Below are 16608 nucleotides of genomic sequence, written 5' to 3'. Positions count from 1 at the left end.
TTTTTTCTTGAAAGAACAAAGACAGACTTATTCTGGAGATGTTTTTGAGTAAACCAGCCTGGAACAGAAAAACCACAACGCAGAGGTCAGAAAACAGAACTGGGTTCAAACATCACACTACAGGTACTTTTCAGTTTGGGGTTCGAGGCGTCGGCTCCGTCATCTTCATCCGTGACATTGCGTGTGTTTTTCTATTGACTTTGTTAGGGCACATAGACACACAGGTATTTTCACAACTGCATCATGAACCTTGACCTTGCTTTATGGACATGTAAATAAAGTTCTCTAAAGCCAAACAAGGATGTTCTGTGTGACTTGGATTCCACTAATCTGCACTCCATCAAACAAGGGCTGAGAAACAGAGGATACACTTTATTACATCAGGGTAAGGGTGAAAGTCCTTGAGATTTTTGTCCAACTGATTTCTCCAAGACTATTCACCTGATTCTTTTTAGATTGGACACACGTTCTTTACCACGAGTAAAGATGTAGTGCACAGTTTGAATGAATTTCAATTTTGCAAATTTTTTTTTAAATTTTTGTTCTTTTTTATTTAAAAAAAAAAAAAAAAAAAAAAAAAAATATATATATATATATATATATATATATATATATATATATATAGTTTTTTTTTTTTTTGAATTTCCACGTAGACCATTAGATTAGATTAGATGCTGTGTTATTGATCCCACAACAGGGGAAATTCAATGGTCAAGGAAGCAACAGAATAAAGTGTGAGAAAAAAGTACAGGCATAAGGCAAAAAAACAAGGTAGTGCAAAAGCAAACTATCCAAAATATAAAATAATAGTAACTAGAAAAGCACTCAGAAAGCATAGACCTCTGCCAAGGCAGATCAGTCCCCCCCCAGATCACCACCAAAATTTAACCGTTGTTCCTTGTGCCACTTTCAACATTTCCTGAAAATGTCATCAAAATCCTTCCATAACTTTTTGAGTTATCTTGTTAATAGACAGGCAAACCCGATGAAAACATAACCTCCTCTGCAGAGGAAAAAAAAACTATAGACTATATACAGGGTGTCCCATAAGTCTCCATACATGGGAGACATAATACATATGGTTCTAACATGTATTTCTTTCTATTTCTTCTTTATAGTTCTTCAGCAGTGGAGGACACACATTGAAATGTGTTCCCGACAAAATGGCAGTCATATAGAGCATATTATATAAATAAAAATGGTTTATGTCAAGAAACATTTATTTTTCCTATGTATGGAGACTTATGGGACACCCTGTATATATTTGCAATAAAAGGGAAATGGTGAAAGTCAGACAGTCCAGATGACCCAGACCGGACAGGGTTCTGCTTCTACTGTCCAGTCTGACAGCAGTGGGTGGATGACCTGTGGTGGCGCTCTTTCCTTCACTGTGAGCATATCCGTCTGCCTCTGAAGGATCTGCTGTGATCCTCCACGCTCTGATGCACTGGGTGAGAGGTGCTGAACATGACGGATGTCCCCCTCCCACCCACCTGCTCCACCATGTCCAGTGGGCCCAGGACAGAACTGACCCTCCTGACCAGCCTGTCCTGGTCAGTGCTGCCCAGACCACAGCAGAGGATACCACCGTCAGGAATCCATCCAACTGATTTCTAGGGACATTATTAAACCAATTCTTTTGTGCCTTTCTCTCAGTTTTGTTTTTTTTTTGTTTTTTTTAAATGTACAAAGTTTTTACAAAGGTTGAAAGTTAAGATTCAAATTGAATCCCTGCGTATCAGTGAGCAGGAGTGGGTGTTAGGAAGCTCCGCCTACTTTTTCACTTTGTTGAAGAGGATCGCACTCGTTTTGTGTGATGGAAAAAAAACAATGTATGAACTAAACTACAAACTTCTCACTACATGTGTCTTGTTACATCTTAGACCTCTGTCATTTATCTAATTTGTCATTTTAATCTTTTTGTCTTCACATTCATTTGGTGTGTTTTGCCATCTTACATTTTTTCTCTTTGGCTTGTTTTGACATTTTAAATATTTTGTCTTTTTGAATATATATATATACACACACACACACACACACAATTTGCCTTACATTTTTTTCATCGTTACATATTAGTTTTCCTGCATCTGCATCATAGTTTTAAGTCTTGATTTATTCCAATTTCAATCACAATCCAAAATCAGCCTTGAAACTTGAAAGAAATAATGACTTGATGATTATTGTGATCGTTACCGATATCATTTTCTGGTCAAAGATGTTACTATGACACAGATGTTTATCTGTTGTCCAGTGTGGTGTGAGGTAGAACTGAACTGTGGTTGATGCGTTTACACAACTGTTTGTCAACAGTGTGTTGGTAAAAGGGTCAGATATGGCTTTAAAGCAACACCATGGAACTTTTGCTCGTGGGGTCCCCCTAAAGTCAAGAAACGGTATTGTCTGTAACAACTGGGGTAAAATCTCTATCTTGGTAATACTCGCACATTTGTTGCCAAGCCATTGATGCTGGCAGACTTTCTGAGGCAAGACAGGAGACATACTGATAGAAATTTACAGGGTCTTCCTCAGCGAGACATGATTAAAATCACCCAATATAAAGTTTGGAGCCTCTGGTCTGTAATCTCTGTACAACATCAAATACAGTGCAGGAGGCAGGATCGGCATTTCCCTTTGCAAAGTGAAAGTGAAACTTACGACGCGTTACTAATTCCTCTAAGTCTCCCACTGTTGTGAAGCTCATTTACCTTTTCACTACCTCTTGAAACTTCGCAAACTTTAATTAGCAACGGCACTGACAAAAGTTGAATGTCTGGTGTCCAGATTTGTTGTGTGATAATAACAGAGCTGCAGTATCGTTCATTTTCATATACAGACATACCCCACCTCCCTGTGTTTTACCTGTTACTTCAGTATTGTGGTTCAGTCAGAAGGGGGTCCTGAAGCCATCCATGGCGCAATCGGAGCTGTGGTCCTGTTCGGTGAAAGCCATGACACAACAGTCCTTCAAATCCTTTTGGAAGCGAACGCTCCCCTGGAGCTCGTCTCCTTTATTCCTTCAAAACGAACATAAAAGCACCAAACTCCTTACTGCCAGTCACTGCGTGCACATGCACCCATCTATTATGTGACTTATGCCATAAAGCAGTCAAATGTAGTTGTTCTGTTTGTGTAGGGTAGTGATGGGACTTTTGGCTCTTTGAAGGGAGCTGTTCAGTCAGGAGCCGTTCACTGAAAAGAGTCGTTCAAAAGACTGGTTCTTTTATGTTTTTTGCATTATTTTGAAACACCAATGTTTTAATGACTAAATAGGCTACATGTGATGATTGACATTACATTTTAAAGGTGTTTAATTGGTGCGGCAGTAAATATTATCTTACCGTAAAAAGACTAGTTAGTTCAAATGTGTGGGCTAAATACATGACATGAGAGGTGACATTAGGCAAATGCTGGAATTGGACCAAAAACATCATGGTACATTATGTGGACTGGTCTGTAGCCGAAAAATGAAGAAGAAAATAAAACATTTTCTTATGAAATAACATTTTATACTCCTCAAAACAAGAACAATAAATGTGTGTAAACATACGGAAAAAAACTCCTTTTTCTGTGGCTCATTACTCACAGGTGGTCACTCACTCTCAAACTTTTCTCCGCCTCCTCCAGTCTTCCAGCTCCGCCTCCTCCAGTCTTCCAGCTCCGCCTCCTCCAGTCTTGCAGCTCCGCCTCCTCCAGTATGCTCACCTCACGCTTCAAACGGTTGTTTTTTGCTAACTTCTTGCCATGAGACATACGCAGTACACAAGCACTCTTTTTTTTCTTCTCGAACATTCTCCTCCTGCCCAGTGCCTCCCCAGTGACGCTAAATTGACAGGAAATCGGACACTCCCTCCTTAAGAAAAAAAAAAAAAAAAAAAAAATGAACGGCTCTTTACAAAGACTCAGTTCCCATCGTTCATTTCAAAGATCCATTCAAAAGATTCGATTCGTTCATGACATCACATCACTAGTGTAGGGGTCTGTACCCAAAACCAGAAGTTGCATAGTACCAAGCAATGACCAAAGTGTAACTGAACCTGTTGTGAGTTGTTTTACCGCCAAAATGACCTGGAAAATATAGTTTGAAGGCTGAAAAAGTCCAAAGTGTTGCTTTAAAACCAAAAAATCTGAGGAAGCATTTGTTGACTTCAGTTGAAACCGTCGCTGCTGAACATCTTCGAATATTCAGCTGAAAAATGACGGCTATGAACGGTGAGAACACACTCGCTGTTCTGGGATGGAAACGTTTCTTTCTCTCTGAGTGGAAAGCAGCGGCACAAAGCCTCTGTACAGTCGGTGTCTGCGTTGTCGTCTTCGTGCGGCGTCCTTAGTCATGTGACGGCTGCCACAGAACTCACAGCATGAGCGACTAAAGCGTCCCAGCTCCACAGTGAATAATGCAGCCGTGCAGATGTGTTTGTGCTGAGCTGGCTCGTACTGTGGCCAGACTAAGGTGATCTGCAGAACAATAGGCTGTGAAACCCAATATTAGAGCAATAATACCCAGGAGGCCGTGCTCCAGTCATATAGGTGTATTCCAGACTGTCCTGCACACACTAAAAGCTTTTAGAGTGGGACAGTAAAGCAGAGAAAAAGACTAAAGCATTTATCTCCTTTATAGATTCTTTAAATAATATATACAGGGTGGGGAAGCAAAATTTACAATGAACATTTAGTTGTTTTTTCTCAGCAGGCACTGCGTCAATTGTTTTGAAACCAAACATATATTGATGTCATAATCATACCTAACACTATTATCCATACCTTTTCACAAACTTTTGCCCATATGAGTAATCAGGAAAGAGTGTGTGATTTGCTGAATGCACTCGTCACACCAAAGGAGATTTCAAAAATAGTTGGAGTGTCCATAAAGACTGTTTATAATGGAAAGAAGAGAATGACTATGAGCAAAACTATTACGACAAAGTCTGGAAGATACTATTAAAGAAGAATGGGAGAAGTTGTCACCTGAATATTTGAGGAACACTTGCACAAGTTTCAGGAAGCGTGTGAAGGCAGTTATTGAGAAAGAAGGAGGACACATAGAATAAAAACATTTTCTATTCTGTAAATTTTCTTGTGGCAAATAAATTCTCATGACTTTCAATAAACTAATTGGTCATACACTGTCTTTCAATCCCTGCCTCAAAATATTGTAAATTTTCCCCACCCTGTATATTCATGGATTTTGTTGTTTTAGTTCCATATCAGCCAACACAGTGGACACTAATGCACCATCCCATAATACACTGACATTCATACAACTATTGTAACTTTGCTGTTCTTGATAAACCTGATCTGCAGTAACATGGTTTAGTGTAAATTAATTGCTAATTCTTATTAGAGTGTAATTAACGGTTTTCTGAAACGAAAAGTTGTTGTTTTTTTTGCATATTCTCCTGAGACCCAGCAATGCATTTTGTCCTCTGTAGGGGACAACAGTTTGACAGTTTTACTTAAAAAATACTGTCCATTGCAAAGGACATTCCATTAAAAAAAAATAAATCAATGAATAAAACTAATTTTTAAAATGTATATGAAAAAAACTGTTGCATTATGTAGTTTCCAATCAAGACAATTTTTAATATATAAAAGCTAAAATTGTCAAATTCCATGGTCTCAGGAGGATTGTATCTCCATGAAATAAGTAATAACTACACTGAACAAAAATATAAACGCACCACTTTTGTTTTTGCTCCCATTTTTCATGAGCTGAACTCAAAGATCTAAAACTTTTTCTGTGTACACACAAGGTTTATTTCTCTCAAATATTGTTCACAAATCTGTCTAAATTTGTGTTAGTGAACAGTTCTTCTTTGCTGAGATAATCCATCCACCTCACAGGTGTGGCATATCAAGATGCTGATTAGACAGCAGGATTTTTGCACAGGTGTGCCTTAGGCTGGCCACAATAAAAGGCCACTCCAAAATGTGCAGTTTTATCACACAACACAATACCACAGATGTCACAAGTTTTGAGGGAATATGCAATTGGCATGCTGACTTCAGGAATCTCCACCAGAGCTTTTGCCTGTGAATTGAATGTTCATTTCTCTACCATAAGCCATCTCCAAAGCTGTTTCAGAGAATTCATGAAGAAGACTGTGTGAGGAAAATGGTGGTCACACCAAATACTGACTGCTTTTCTGACCCCCCTGGACCACCCAATACAGTAAAAGTGCACATTTTAGAGTGGCCTTTTATTGTGGCCAGCCTAAATCACACCTGTGCAATAATCCTGCTGTCTAATCAGCATCTTGATATGCCACACCTGTGAGGTGGATGGATTATCTCAGCAAAGGACAAAGGAGAAGTGCTCACTAACACAGATGTAGACAAATTTATGAACAATATTTGAGAGAAATAGGCCTTTTGTGTACATAGAAAAAGTTTTAGATCTTTGAGTTCAGCTCATGAAAAATGGGAGCAAAAACAAAAGTGGTGCGTTTATATTTTTGTTCAGTGTAATATTAGAGTATGATAAAATGTGAGAAAACATCAGATTAGCAGCATTAAAAATGTTTTTATTTCATAGTTTTCACACAGTTTATCACTTTCTGATGATGAGTTTTTAAGTACGTGTTTTTTTGCATCTAAAATTAAACACATGGTGTCCAGCTAAGTGGACAGTTTTGTAACACCACGAAAAATAGGTTCATAAAAAAAAAATTCAATTGCATTGTTTGGTTTTTTTTCATGCCTAAAGAGGAATAAAAACACTGAAGAAAAAAATATTGACCAAGGTTGTCATAATTCATGCATGAAAGGGTTAAACAAATATCTATCATTTTTCCTTACATTATTACCAATAATGCATCCAAAATACATCACCAGACATGTTTTAGGAATTGCATAACCCAATATCTGAACAATTGTTGAATGTACATGATCCCAGAATGATGCAAGTTTAGGACATGACCAAAAGACATGTGTATGACTTACATTTTGATATCTCCACAAGGCTGAACTCTGGACACACATTTAGCTGTAATTTTAGGAGTTATAAAAAATCAAATTATATTTTTCCAGCAATGTTCCCTCTATGTTCTTGAAGAAGTAGTTGACTGCTGAGTTCTGCAGATACTGATCCATTCCTCCTGAGACACATATTCCTAGTTCTTTTTCCCATTTCTGTTTCACATCCAAAGCATTCCAACCTCTTTTCCCCATTAAATGTTTGTAAAGAGATGATATAATTTTGTATTTTTTGAATGATATACTCCAATTATCCTTTTTACAAGCTCATTGCTTTATTTTTTTGTTATAAAAGTCCCTTAGTTGAAGGTACCTAAAGTGATCTTGATTGGCCAAGTCAAACTCCTGTTTTAATTCTTGAAAACTTTTAAAGCAGCCGTCTTTAATTAGTACACACCAAGCCGTTATCCCTTTATTAATCCACTGCTTATATCTCAGGTCCTGGGTACCTGGGGTAAAGGTTTTATTATAAGCAGGCCACCGAAGTAGATTTTTGAGTTTTTGAAATATTAAACATGTGCCTTTACTTCTAATGCGTCATATATTGATGGTTTACTCCATGGACCTGGTTCCAGATGTCAGTATAGTTACTAGTGATCGCTGATAGGAAGTCATAAACGGACTTTCATTTGGGTCCATGACCTTTGACCACGAGTGACCGTGAAAGGTCAAATGATTGTCAATTAACCCTTTCATGCATTGATTATGAGAACCTTAGTTAAGATTTTTTTCTTGAGTCTTTTTATTCCTTCATAGGCATGAAAAAAAACAATGTGATCAAGTTGTTTTTTTTTTTTCATGGAGTTACAAAAATGTCCATGCATTTAATTTTTGAACTAAAGAAACATGTTTAAAACCCAATATCAGAAATTGATATTAAAACAATGAAATAAAATCTGATGTTTTCTCACATTTTAACATATTCTAATGCTAATTATTACTCTTTTCATGGAGATAATATGCAAAAAAAAAAAAAAAAATCATTTTTTTCTAACAAATAACAATTGATTTACACTGAAACATGTAACTGCAGATCAGGTTTATCAAGAACAGCAAAGTTACAGTAATGGTCTGAATGTCAGTGTATGGGATGAAGCATTAGCGTCCACTGTGTTGGCTGATATGGAACTAAAACAACAAAACCCATGAATATACAAGAGAACAGCTGGAGAAGAACTGTCCACTGGAGTGACCACTGTGCATGAAAGGGTTAATGTCTTTAAATACGCTGTTGGACTACAGGACCCTTGATCCTATTTTTTTAAGGTGGGGAATGTGCATAAAGTGACTTCACTTCCTCAGAAGGTACTGATAAATGGTTGATAAAACTGCATGTCAGTGTTGAGAGAATAAAATAATTCTTCTTTAGTTTATTATTTTTCTTGTAGCGGAGGAAAAGATCACAACACACAGTGGACAAAGGATGAACACGAGATCATTTTTGTTTTTCTTCCTTTATTTTTTACACATAGTTTGTCTTGTACAGCACATGGGAAACGCATCAGGAGGGAAGACACAGTGCATTAAAAAGAAACGTTCCTTGGCTTTTAAAAAGAGAACTTAACATAAAAGTCTTTATACTGTCGGAACAGAGAAAAGCACAGGCAGGGGAGAGACGTTACAGTTAAAGAGTATCAAATACAATGTCCCAAATAGTCACGCTATACCACCAAATGCATAGCCATTATACAGCATCATTCTGAGGAGTATACAAGCTCGTGTATGAGAATATCTTTAGGTCTGCCTGCGGCTGATAAGCAGACGGGGAAAGAGGCAGGCATAGGCGTTAAACTGTACAGATAATCTCTGACTGCGCTGGTACAGTAGCCATTGTAGAAGTCCCTCATAACTCTTCTATCCTGCATTAGCGCTACGGCAACAAACATGTCCAAAACTGGCTCAAATGTTCTACAGCTGAACTAAATTGCATACTGAAATGTAAAACCCACCCGTCCTGTTAAACTGTGTGGCTTAGCCGTTTCCCTGTGCCTACTGAATGAAATCAGATTCATTTTGTTCTCAAGTGGTGCCAGCAAAAAAGTGGAGCTTTAGTGCAACAAGCATGCAGTAAAAAAAAAAACAAAAAAAAAAACAGAAAGGAAAAACAAAAAAATGAAAAGAAAAGTGGGACCTCTCCGATGGCTAAACCTGTATCGCCATGTCGCAGCTGTGCCTGCAGTACACAGACCATAGACTCAACAGAAACATCGTATAATTACACAAGAAGGACCGAAAAACAGACTAAAGTACGCTTACTACCACTTAGCTTTGAAAAAAGGGGGAGTAAAACAAAAACAACCAACAGTGAACAGAGGAAATTGTCTCCCGTACGGAGGGTGTGTGTTATTTCTTTTTTTTATTTCTTTACACGGGGCTGCAGATGCCGCACGCCCTCTGCCTGTCCCCGTCACCAAGGATACAGGTAGAAAAAAACAACACAGAAAGGAACTAAAATATTTCTCCCACCTGTGTTCCGCTTGATAATGTGTGAGAATACGTCCGTCTGAGTTTTAATCCCAGAACCCGATTCCCAGTCGGAGGCAAACCCCAGTACATGTCATGACAACGGATGACCAGTCGCTACTGGGAAAACACACTGGAATAAATGGGAAAGTTGAGGAAAAGTGGAGATACCGTTAGCCTCGTAGCATAATTATCTAAGTCATACACTACATGGACAAAAGTATGTGGACACGTTGAATTCAAGTGTTTCTTTTCTAACAGGGGTCTGGGATACGAAATTATGACAAATATCATAATATAGTTTTATACTGGGATAAATGTTTGTTTTAAATCATTATCTTTGCTTCATAAATGCCTCAGAGATGGTTTTGACTTAATTTCTCTCAGCATTGATTTTTATTTTTATCCATGACTATGATTTTAAATGTTCTACCTCTAAATTTTCTAAAATGTTTTCCATGCTCTGACTGTAAATAATAATTTTCTACCATAACTAACCATCTACTTTCTTCACATCTCACTGAGGAAGAAAAATCTCCCATTAAACTTTAAGGAAATATTGATGTTTATAAACTATATGGACAAAAGTAAGCGGACACATCATGTCTACAGCTGGAAGATGTCCTGTTCATGCTGACAGATAGTTGAGATATAAACATCAATATTAATAATCATTACAATATTTATCACAGTATTGTTTTGTATCCCAGACCTATTAGAAAAGAAACACCTGAATTCAACGTGTCCCAATACTTTTGTCTATACAGTGTATGACTTAAGCAGTTATGCTATGAGGTTCGTGATGTTCACACACTGCCAGCCTTAGTTAGAGCTCAGTTCAGATTTATTGCTCAGATGTGACTTTTTTTATTGTAGTTGATCTGTTCCATGATATTTCTTTTTGAAATGTTTTATATCTGATTCCTGAACTCACAGACATGCACAGAAGCAGTGTACGAAGACGTGTCCACATCATTCCTTCAGTGAAAATACTAATAATGGAATGATGTGCATTCCAAACCTAACTTTTAATGTAAAAATATAGAGTGAAATGGTCCCTGTCAGTGATGTACAATTATATCTGATGTTTTTGGATGTATGCTACTGCTGAATTCATGTATATGTTACATCTGACTGTTGTACATGTTTACACACTTTGCCCATAGTTGGAATCATTTTATTTTCAGATACATTCCTCTTTGTGTTCTTATTTATACACATCTGTAATAACCTTTGACCGGGTCCAATGTGTGTCCCAGTTACACTTTATTAAGAATAACTTTATCATTTCCTGTGAATAAGTAAAAAATATTTTATTCCAACTTCATGGCCAACAGTGTATTAACTGAGCGACCCCCTTCGATTCAATCTAAAGATCACATCAGACCCCTATCTGGTCTAGGACCACATATGGATGGATCCCAGATCAGAACTGAAAAGCTCAGATTCCATGCGATGTTTGCCGTTTCCACTGATCCACATATATGATCAGATTTGGTTCCATCTGCCTGTGGTGTGAGTGGGAATGGATTCTACGTCTACATGTTGGTGTTGAGCAGCTGCACAGAGCTGATGGACATGTCCTACCAGTTTGGAGCCTCATTTAGAGTAAGAAGGACTGACAGTTTAAGGCTGGGGTGTCAAACCACAGGGTCCAACCCGGCCTGTGGGATGAATTTATGAAAAGCAAAAATTATACTGAAAATATTAACAATCAAGGATGTTAAAATCATTTTAGTTCAGGGGCCACAACTGCACATTTTCCTTTTTGTTTAAGTGTAAAAGTAAAATGACAAGAAAGTGTTTACCTTTACACATTATCCTTCCACAAAAAATAGGAAAAAAAACAGGATTAAATATGAAATGTCTTAAGAGAAAGAAGTGCAATTTGACCAATATTGTACCTGTTACCAAATGTTTTAAGTATTTGTAGATCTGCTGTGGTCTGTAAGTTGTGTAAAGGTGCAATATTGTTAAAACTGCACCTACTTTCCTTAAGAAATTTCAGGTTGTTCATGCTAACAATGTTTTTCTGTAGTTTTTTTTTAGGATAGTTTGTACATTTTTTCACTCTAAAACATGAGAGAAGTTTGGAATTGAAATTATTTATAGATTATTATAGTATTAGTAGCGCGTTGAACCATGGGTCATATTAATACAATATCTAGGGCAGTGTTTTTCAACCTTGGGGTTGGGACCCCACGTGGGGTTCGCCTGGAATTCAAATGGGGTCGCCTGAAATTTCTAGTAACAGATACAAATAAAAATAAAACCTGACTAATAAAAAATATATGGTGAGTTGAGAGAAACAATTACAAAACATAAAAGACATGACAAACTGTGAAGCTGAAACTGAAGCACTGTGGTGCTGTTTATCTGTCAAATGTTCATTGTGGTCAGTTTCAGATGCTGCAGCTCTTTCATAATTCATAGTTTGAGTTCTTGTTTGTTCAGTATTAATTGTCAGCCTTGTAAATCCAAGCTGGACTGAGTGTACATATCCTGACCAAGGAAAATAAAAGTCTCACTTTGTGCAGTAATCTACACCTGGCTTTTCTGCCTCCGTCCATAATAATATACATTATATAGACTAAATGTGTCTAAAATTAACATTTAATAGCAACATAGTACAGTAAACTATTACATGATCAAAAACAAATTAATTTTAGCAAAAAAAAAAAAAGTCTGGGGTCACCAGAAATTTGTGATGTTAAAATGGGGTCACGAACCAAAAAAGGTTGGGAACCACTGCTCTAGGGACTGAAGTTAGTAAATGCATTATTCCTGTTTTTAACTTCATTTCCCATCATGCAGTGTGATACTGTGCTTCCAGTCAACTGAGCAACATGATTGTAAGGCTACTGTATTCCAAAACGACTCATATCTCCCAAAATATTGGTCCTATCAACTTGCTGAGATATTTAATGTGGAGATGGGACTGTTCTTCAACTGTAGGAACCAAACTGGACAGTTCAAAATGTCTACATGTCTCAGAACTGTGCAGACACACACACACACACACACACACACACACACACACACACACACACACACACACACTGAGCCTGATTGTACTGGCCTGGTCCACTTGGGATCAGATTGGGCAGCATGTGGTCCCTGAATGTAAATGAGTTCAACATCCATGGTTTAAAGTGTTTATCGTTTCAGTTAATACCAATCAATAGTTCATCATAGAAGGTTTATCACATTAGCACTAACACATCAGCAGGCATCATGGAGAAAATGACTCTTAATAAACATGTAATCGCATCCCGTTTAGAAATGAAAACAGCGACTGGTTGCATAAAATCTGAGAGGAATCGGATTAGTCGCTGTTTAGTTAGCCGGCTGATAATCAGGTGGGGTTCATTTTCGCTCCATGTGTCCTGCGGTGACGTCGTGCGTCGCAGCCGCCGCCACTTCATCTCGCTGACGGTGCCTTTTATGAGCGTGAGTGCGAGCGCCTGGTGTCAGGAGAACAATCCAGAGGAATTAGAGGGAACAGCTAGGGCTGATGTTCTCTGTTTGTGTCTCCAGGCCCTGGGAGAATCCCATTGACTCGGCTGCTCATTAGACGCCGCCTTTGTCAGACCAAAATAAAATAGATATTAAGCAGTGAGACGGGGAGCGCTGCGATGAATGTTTAATTGGGTGCTCTGTGTGTTGCCGTGTGTGTTTCTCTCGTCGTACGATTACCTCAAGGGAGTGTATCCGAGTGTGCGTCTTCTTCCCTCTGAGTGTGTATGAGCAGGTCTATGTTTCATGTCAGTGTTATGTGGATATCTGAAACCCACCCCTCCCTCCCTCCCTCCCTCCCTCCTCCTCCCTCCTCCTCTCTCCTCCATCTCCAGAGCGTCATCGTTTCCCCAGCTCCTGACACCTCTCACTGGGGAGAGCGAGCTGCGGCGTCAGCCTCATTAAGGCTTCCACTGTCTGGCTAATGAATCGATTGTGTGGTATCAGTGCTCCTGGCTGGCGCTCCCACAGTGCCGCTCCGCGCCTCCTCTGGGGGCCTCCCTTCCACTGAGCTCTTAATCAGGAAACAGCCCTAATTACCCTGCCTCCTCCCTCCTCCTCCTTCTCTTCTTCCCTTTCATTTCTCTTCCTTCCGTGCTATTGCTTCCTCTCCTCCTTTTTGTCTTTCTTTCCAACTTTATCTTTATGCTCCGCCGCTCTCTCCCTTTGTCCTTCTTATCTCGCCGCTTCCCTTTCTGCCTCTCTCGCTCCTATCATCTCTGGACTATAAGTGGGAGGAGGAGGTGGGAGTGGGTGTAGGGGGGGTATTTGGGAGCTTCCACAGTAGCTTATATCACAGCAAACGGGTGAGAAGGGGAGGCTGATGAGTCGGGGTGGAGGTCAAGAGATGGAGGTGCTGCTGCTGCTGATGATGATGTAATTGAACTGGGAGCGGTCAGCAGGGGCAGGTGGCCTTCACCTCCAAACCAACAACCCCCCCCCCCCCACACCACAAAAACAATAACATGAAATAAGAAATAAAAAAATAAAACAAAAAGCCACTCCCAAAGTCCGTCACCCGCCTGTCCCTTCCCATCTGGTCTCGGGGCCACCTCAGTACACCACCTCGTACACCGTGGCCTTCTTGTCCCCGGAGCCCGTCACAATGTACTTGTCGTCCGGGGAGACGTCGCAGCTCAGCACGGACGAGGACTCCTTAGACTAGGACACGGAGAAACACAAAGAGAGAGATGTGAGAGAAGATGTGACTCATCATTTAATACTCCATCATACGAGACATCTGCATTTCCAAACAGTCCACAATTATTTCCAAACAGCCTCCAGGATGCTGACTCACTCGTCTGCTTTGACATGACACACACACACACACACACACACACACACACACACACACACACACACTCCTCTTTATTTTCTTCTCGTTCTCCTGAGAGATGCAGCCTCATTAACTGCAGGTTTAAGCTTCACTAGCAGTGCGAGTCTGATGGTCGGCATGAGGTGAAATGCACAGTCCTTTTTTTTTTTCTCTCCTTTTCTTCTGTGTTTGAACACCAGACCTGGGCACCTGGCTTTACAGGATCTAACGCTCCCTCCACTCCTCCTCCTCCTCTTGCTTCTCCTCCTCTCTCTCCCACTGCTCTATCGTCATTTATCTTCCTTCCGTTCTTCCCACACTCCTCCTCCCTCTTCATCCTTTAAACCCCCCTTCCCTCTCTCTCATGTCAGCCCCTCCTCTTACTCCCTGAACCCCTCTTCCTCCTCCTCCTCCTCCCTGTTACGAACGAAGCAGGGCTGTCAATCATCGAGCCACCGGTGAGAGACCATCTCACACAGGATTCCTACCAAGATAGCGGAAGGGAGGGGGGAGATGGGCGTTCAGGAGGGAGGTACATGATGACAAGTCAAAGGATGAGTTTAGAAAGTGAGCAAAAGACGGAGGAAGGAAAAAATATAAAATAGAGGCGCTCAGAGACTAAAACAGCCTTTAGTGTTGAAAAGGCATTACACCTACACAATTAGATCAGCTTAGTACAGCAAAAACAAACCAGATATTAGAAAACCAAACCCAAAATATGATGTCTTAGGCAGAAATTGCCCAGAAGTAACACAAACCTATTGTTATTTGGCCAAGAAAACCCATAAGTACAACAAAAACATATGGAGTGGAAGAAAATACTGATGTACTTGAGTATGGTGTTTGGTAATACTAATGTTGTAGTACATGAAATCAGTTTTGGCTCAATTTCCATCTCAAAAAGCCTTGGGATTTTACCGCAAGGCTGGTGGTAGAAGGTGCATGTGCATTGGCTGACTTACATTAGTATTATACTAGTGAGCAAAATTGTTAACAATCTGCCTCTGAACTAAAACTTCAGAAATGTCTTTACTCAGCACCCGAAGAGATTTAGTGAATACCTCCGTACATACAGTCGCGGGAAAAAATTATTAGACCATCAAAAGTCATCGAAAACAATGATTATGCAATCAAGTACTAACTCCTTTGTGTATCATGTGACTAAAACAGACAGAAAAAAAAAACACCGAATGCCTAAAAGCACTGTTTTTGTCAGTACAATGCCATAGGTATTGATGTAAGAACTGAAGTGATTTTGGTTATTATCAAGAAAACATGGAAAAAGGCTAGATATCAGCTCTGAAATTAAACTCTTATGAGCTATTTTTGATGTTATCATTATATTTGTCCAAACAAATGTACCTTTAGTTTTACCAGGCATTAAAACAAACAAGAAACTGAAGAAAACAAAGGTGATCTAAGAATTTTTTCCGCGACTGTATTTGTCACTTATAGATGGACTGTGTTTCAGGATGTCAGGTTTAATTTGTTTAATTTGTTTGCCAATTACGTGTGTGCAAGCTAGCCAAATGAGTTAGCATGGAGCTAATATAGTGTTAGCTTTGTGAGACTGAGGGGACAGGACATAAGGTCAGACACTGTTGTTATTAAATGACATTTTTGCTCTTGTGTTTCTGGTCTTATGCTGCCTTCACATATTATCCACTTGTACTCCTTTTTCATTTGTGAATTTGAAATTCCGAGTGTGTTGTGTTCAAGTGCTTTTGTTGTCATAGCGAAATGAAAAATGGCTGACACACAATTTATGGTCACCTGCTGCTTAGATAAAACGGTTTTGGATGTGTTAATTCATCTGCTACAGCAATTTCTTTTCTTTTTGTTTTTCAAATATGTATATACAATAAACGTGCAAAATGTTCAGCTAACAGCAGCAGAATATTAATAAAAGCATTGTTTATCATTGGCAATGAATCCCTCATTGATTCAAAGGTTATTTTCATCTTAGCAGCTCGTGTATCAACATTTTTTCCCAGTTCTCCAGTGGAAAACACGTGACGGGGCGTTCCTGTTCAATTTTTTGAGATCGTAACTAGCATTTACTATAATTCCCATAACATGCTAAGGGAGGATTAGTTTTGCCTCAAAGTCTTGTTGCATAGAAAGATAATAAAGCGAGTTAACCTGAACTTTTAACTCACAGGTGTCAAACATGCGGCCCAGGGGCCAAATCCGGCCCGCCAAAGGTTCCATTCCGGCCCCTGGGATGAATTTGTGAAATGCAAAAATGACACTGAAGTTATGAACAATCAAGGATGTTAAAATTATTTTAGGTCAATTCAATCTAAAAATGATCAGACCAGTAAAATACTATCATAATAACC

General features: G+C 39.2%; 1 protein-coding gene across 1 annotated transcript in view; it reads right to left on the bottom strand.

Annotated features, from left to right (window-relative positions):
• Positions 1–13631: 13631 nt before the first annotated feature.
• LOC115417588 (transducin-like enhancer protein 4) overlaps positions 13632–16608 on the bottom strand; it is a gene marked incomplete at its 5' end in the record, with an annotated part of 40109 nt that continues 37132 nt past the window's right edge. Inside the window, 1 exon segment of the mRNA XM_075353464.1 lies at positions 13632–14112. Coding sequence (XP_075209579.1) covers positions 14005–14112 — 108 coding nt within the window.

Source organism: Sphaeramia orbicularis, chromosome 4, assembly GCF_902148855.1.
Source record: "Sphaeramia orbicularis chromosome 4, fSphaOr1.1, whole genome shotgun sequence".
In the NCBI taxonomy this organism is placed as follows: domain Eukaryota; kingdom Metazoa; phylum Chordata; class Actinopteri; order Kurtiformes; family Apogonidae; genus Sphaeramia; species Sphaeramia orbicularis.
This window is presented reverse-complemented; position numbering and strand designations above follow the sequence as displayed.